Source organism: Hippopotamus amphibius, chromosome X (assembly GCF_030028045.1).
Source record: "Hippopotamus amphibius kiboko isolate mHipAmp2 chromosome X, mHipAmp2.hap2, whole genome shotgun sequence".
In the NCBI taxonomy this organism is placed as follows: domain Eukaryota; kingdom Metazoa; phylum Chordata; class Mammalia; order Artiodactyla; family Hippopotamidae; genus Hippopotamus; species Hippopotamus amphibius.
The window spans coordinates 22,489,958-22,495,957 of record NC_080203.1 but is presented as its reverse complement, the minus strand read 5'-3'; the positions used below and the strand labels follow the sequence as shown (position 1 = coordinate 22,495,957).

General features: G+C 39.7%; 1 protein-coding gene across 1 annotated transcript in view; it reads right to left on the bottom strand.

The window, feature by feature from the left end:
* Positions 1 to 6,000, bottom strand: part of LOC130841389 (fibrous sheath-interacting protein 2-like) — a 67,066-nt gene continuing 61,066 nt past the window's right edge. The window contains exons 16-19 of the mRNA XM_057717571.1: positions 5,084 to 5,184; positions 3,935 to 3,981; positions 1,659 to 1,738; positions 1 to 198 (exon numbers count right to left, since the gene is read on the bottom strand). Coding sequence (XP_057573554.1) covers positions 1 to 198; positions 1,659 to 1,738; positions 3,935 to 3,981; positions 5,084 to 5,184 — 426 coding nt within the window. The remainder of the gene's footprint in view (positions 199 to 1,658; positions 1,739 to 3,934; positions 3,982 to 5,083; positions 5,185 to 6,000) is intronic.

Sequence of the window (6,000 nt, the reverse complement as noted above, 5' to 3'; positions counted from 1 at the left end):
TCAGCTTCTGTCTTGTTGAGGGGGTGAGGGTGAGGAAGATTTGGGAACATTGGCATTAGATCTTGAAAACACTTCGGAGAGAGCTGATGATACCTTCTTCATTATTTCAGACCCCTGTTTGGAAGTACTGGGCTTATCAGAGTCTGTGAACAAACCAAAAGAGAAATGTGGTAAGTTATCGCGCTTTTCCAATTGAGGCTGTCAGGCTAGGGGGTGATAATTTAGGATTCAGAAAGAAGTATTTATACAATAGCTTTTGGTTTTTAAAGTGCTTTCACAAAGAGCATTTTGCTCCTTCTGACAGTCCTGGGAAGGAAGCAGGAGAAACTCAATGAGGTCAGATGCGTCGTCTAAGATCACGTGGGTAGAAAGTGGCCAGATTTGCACTAGGGCCCAGGCTTTCTGATGTGCAGGGCAGCTCTGCACTGCCTGTACCCTAATGCTTATTGAGCCAGCTCAGCAGTGCCTTACCTCCCTTGTGCTAGCAGATGAAAAAAAAGCACGATGAGCTAGTTCCACATGGAAAGGTAACTTTCAACTCTCAGCAGTACTAGTGTCCATTTCAAAACGTCCAGGCAAAAGCAGCAGTGCATTACAAAAGGCTATCATTTCTCACTCACTTTGGGTAAATTTTCAGTTGACTGACCACAAGTGACCTGTTTGTTGTGTGAGCTATAAAGGACTTGTGTGGCTGATAAAAATCTCCATTTGGACCCATTTCTCTGCACCACTTGTTTTGTGCAAAGGGCTCTTAAAGTATATCATAGTTTATGTTAACAAAATGGTTGTTGTATCATAAGGACAGAAATGAACATTTATCTGTGTTGCTGATACATCATGACAGGATGTCATGAAAAGACACAGGGCAGTAAAGCACGTACCTTCTTATTTCCAGTAAAAGACAAAGTTCTCCTGTACCTCTTGCAGTTCCCTAGTTTATGTCTTCTCTAGCAGTATAACCTTAGGAACCTCAAGGATCTATGATTAAAACTAAGGTAGCAGATAGCAAATTTACTTCCAAATAAGAAGGAAGATAGTTTAGCTTTTCAGATTAATAATGCAGTACTGGAATGTGCTGGTAGTTTAAACAAAATAAGAACAACCAAGAAATTAACAAGGAAAAAGCCAAAATCTGCAGAGGCAAAGATAAAGGCTTGAATGGAGAAATCTCCTCTGAAAAAGCAAGACAAAGACCTAGTTACAGGATTGAGGCATGTACTGCAAGGCCATATTCTGAAAATCTTGACGGGAAAAATAAAGCTTTGTTTTTGCAGTTTGCAGGTCTTGTTAAAAATGCAGATGCCTGGACATCATTTCCCTGAGATACTGGCTGTGCAGGTCTAGGAAAGGGCCAGGATTCTGCAAATAAGCATCCTGGGTGATCCTGGTGCAAGCAGTCTCTGAATGACACTTTGAGACACTGCCCCCAGTTTCCAGTCACTAATAGATTCTGCATATTGTTCAAGATTGGCACTGGCTAGAATAACAGCACACACAAAGTTCATCCCTAGGGGCACGATGAACCCTTTGGGTAACAAGTCGTACTCCTTTCAAAGCAAAGCTGCTGAAAAGAGAAATCAAGTAGTAGGTGTGGCATTCTCAGGGTACTGGAAGTAAGAGTTAGATATTATGTCAAAATGAAGGCAGGTTGGTGAGACCAGGTCTCCTTCAAGACACCCTGATGCTGCTTTCATCAGCTTGTGGGCAGCACAGTGGAGTTCACTTGGTTGGCGCCACTCTGAAGAGAGAGACGTGCCTGGGGTGTTTATGGCCAAAGTGGATGGGCCACGATGCGTGCCAAGTATAATAGAACGACACTTCACACCATGAACTGATTTAGATTCCCAATAAAAGCCTATTGTAAAAATTACACCATAAGCTATAACAGGCAAGTGTTAGTCCAGAAGTCCCCCCTTTTTTGTGGGTTTTCATAAACAGGCATCATTGTAATTTCTAATAAATTATCCTCTGTGGGGCTTTTCACTACTTTGAGCATTTACACACAAGGTGAGCCATTTCTGCATTTCTTCCTCCAAAAGCCCTTATCAGAGCAAAAATATGTTATTTGAATTTATAACTGCTTCCCATGAGTTCCTGTAATGTGCAGATGCAGGGGTTGGGAGGAGGTGTCTGTCAAACTAAAGGCACAGAAGAATGTGATTTTAGTCTTCGATTGGATATGCTCGTTGGAAGCTTAGATGGAATCTTTTCTACTTGCCACCGAACTCTGCAGGCTGTCCTTGGTCACTGCTCAATTCTGAGATGCAATTCTGAGATGTAGTCCCTGGCTAGCAGGAGAAAGAATGTGGGATGGAGCCTCAAGACCCATGAAGTTTGAGCCCTGGCTCATCCACTTGCTGGCTGTGCAGCCTTGGCCAGGTCATTTGCCTCCATTTTCTGCTCTATAAGATAGGACTTCAAGACTTGCTGAAGGAGCATGGTATGATAAGCTATTTTGCTTTAGTGACTGTTACCTTGTCAACATAATGGAGATGATGCTTCACAGGGTAGATGTGAGAAAAGCACTTAGCAGAATGCCTGGTACATAGCTGGTACCTAATAATAAATGTAACTCCCAGTAACTATCACTCCTTTGCTGTGAGGTTCAGGTCAGAGAACTGCATAAGAACCTGCAAATTGCAATCTATATACGTAGTAATATTATTTCATCCCCATATTAGTGGTGGGTGGGGGTGCTGCAAGGCAGGAGCCACTCAGTGTAGGGGGATGAATGAAGGTAAGGACTTTGTCTCTCTTATTCACAGCTGTATCTCCAGAATTTAGAATAGTGTCCAGTACAAAGAAAGTGCTCAGTGAATCTCTGTTGAATGTAAATGAATTCATTAACTGGACAGGTGCAATATTACCAAAGGATATAGGAACTAAGCGTGACTCAGTGCAGTGAAGTTGAAGAAAACAATGACATTGAATTTAGGTCTAGGAGACTTGGGATGTATATTCTGACTCACCTTGGACTTGTCACTTCCCTACCCTGAACCTCAGTCTCCTCAGCTCCAAAATGAGGTTTTATTAGCTTCTTTCTGGCTCTAGTCAGCCTATGATTCCATAACACAGGAAACACACCAGTGATATATCATCCTCTTACCATGACCTGTTTATAGAATTCTGGTAAACTTACCTCCATTCTATGGTTCATTCTTTAATAAATGTTATTTCCACTCCCAAATGGAGAGGATAGCTTTCTTGAGTAACTTCTTGAGTGGGTGCAGGCTTGAAATAGACAAGGCCAACTCCAGCTCTGTGGTTCGAGTTTTAAGGCCATCTTTGCAGTAATCATGATACTCCTACCTCTTTAGGCCAGTGCTGTCATCATTAGAACCACATGGATCCTTTGAGGTTTAGAAGAATAGAGGACCAAACTCAACTCATAAATATTTTAATGAGTCAGTTTTTTTTTAATTTAACCTCTAAATTTTCTCAGTTTTAACAGAGACAAAAAAGAAAGTGGGGTCCACCCTAGCCAGGATTTAATGTAAGCAAATAAATTTAGGTTTAATTTTTAGCTTTTAAATATATTTTCCTAGGGCTAAGCTAGTTATACAAGGTAAACATACACTCTTAAAGAGATGATTAAATCCTAGTAGCATGGGCTCTAGTCTACATATAGATGTAATAAACCCTTATTTCCTAGATATTTCCCACAGGGGCATGGTAATTGTAAACTCATAATTATAGTCACACCACATACTTGTCACCAAAATTATTAATGAAATCTTATTAGTGTTTCAGAAAAATCAAACTAGTTGGCTCGTATTAACTTGTTAACTGATCTAGTACTCCCCCAGTGTAGATCAACCTACTGGAAAACTCAGTATTAACTTTAGGTTTGACAATAGGAAAATTCATCAATGCAATGAACAAAGTCTCTTTTAAAATACTATCTAATTTGAATAAAGAAAAATATCAATCCAACCTTCTGTTATTTTGGCACTTGGATCTGAGGGACGCTCGTCATCACCACTAGAAGAAAAAGATAAAAGACATTTCATTTTCTTTGTATTTTATATGAAGGAATACTAAAGAACAATGTTAAAGTCATTATTCATATATATGCAAACCTGGAATGGTATATCGCTGAGTTCTCAAATAAAAATGATTGCTACATTGACTTTATTTGGTTTTATATGTTCCCCCTTGTTTATGCAATGATGCAAATAATTGAGATTTGCCTGCATTACTAATTATGTATGTTAAAACAATCATACAGGGAGATACAGCCAGTGGTGGGCCAGGAGTGGATGTCCTAAAATGGCATCAGGTCAAAAAGAGACCTTAATTTCATAGTGCTAGGTGGAAAAGAATATGGTTAGAACAAGGTAGATTTTTCTCTGTATGCCCTATTTCTCCCATGATACAAAGTGCTACTGTTCCCAGTTTGTGAATATTCTTATAAACACAAGAACAATTTTAGACACGTTTTGGCTATCCTAGAAGAAGTATTAATCAGACTTCAAGACTGCAGTGTACTTTGTTCCTCCCTGTCCCTATAGGTACTGCATAGTCCAGCCTTTCTTTTATAGTTTTCTCCAACCTGGATCGTCTTATCTAAATCTTATCCATCTTTTTAAGGCTCAACTCAAAGCACTGCTTTTTAGAATTTTTCCCTGAATGCTCCAGCTTACACCGCCCCCTCCATTCTTGGGATTCTTCTGACAGTGCCACCTGGTTGAGCATTTAGGTACATATGGGAACTAAGGAGGAACTCCTTTCGGTGGGCCATTAGTGCGAGGACTATTGACTCAAGGCCTGTCTCCCAGGTTTAAGAACCTAACACATTGGTTAAAGACTTAATCTAACTATACTACAGATCACTATACTAGAAAGTAGGTCCCAGGAGAAGGAAGTAGACACCAGATTAAATATGAATGGGAAAGAAGATGGGAAGGGAAGGCCCAGGAAGTAACCACAGAGGGGAGTTAGGGGAAGCAGTGAGGGGAGTTTGAAGGGTGAAACACTGGCTTCCTCACAGGTTTACTTGAGGGGCCCATTCTTCCCATTAACATAATCTTCATTTCAGATTTCTATTTCCTTAGCCAACTAGTATTGCTTTAACTGACTGTACCTAGAAAATGAAGGCAGATCCTCTTCATCATATGAGGATGAACTCATAATTCTATGTATGAAGTAATGTGTCGGTTCGGTGCTAGATTTCATTTCTATTCCCTGGAAAAGTACAAATCAGATCATACACAATAAATTAAATAAAATATACCATAACATTTCCTTAGTTATTTATATAGCCACCATTTCTGACCAGGAACACTTTGTTTGGTCATGAAATTTCACACGGCTTCCCAATAAATAAATAGATCCCAATAAATAGATTAGAGTTTGTGTTAAGGCTATTGACCTAATGAGCTCCTGAGCTGGCCAGAGTTGTATCCCTGTGTTTTATTTTCTCTGGTTCATTGCAGCTTCTGGGTTAACTGGGAATCACTGCAAATGGATAATCCAGGGAATTGTCTTACCAAGAAATTCTAAATCATATATAACCTCCATACACATGGTAAGGTACAATTTTGGGGGTAGGGCCAACCTAAGAGGTCAGTGAGGCCCAGACCATCACTAGAAGGATATAGAACCAGGCACAAGAGCTGTGTGTCAAAGTGATAGTGGAATTTATGGGCTGATTACAAGAGGAATATTCAACATATTCAACTAACTTATTGAACTAACTTTCAATAAGCTGGATAAGTAATTTTTAAGAAAATGGTTGGTTAAGTAACTTGCCCAAAGGTCATATAGCTACTAAGTAGCAAAGCCAGAATTCAAACCCACATAGGCTGAATTTGCATGAATCTTTTTACTCCCCTCCAAGCCCATCTTCTGGTCTTGGAGTTTGTGTTCACAAAACTTTCAATGAATATTTACAGGTCAGAGTACAAAAAAGAATGCAGTCTGTCATTTTAAATAACTAGCTTGTATTTCTCCTAACTGGTTTCCATTTTCCATTTTTCTTGTCCTTCTAACTAGCCTAGG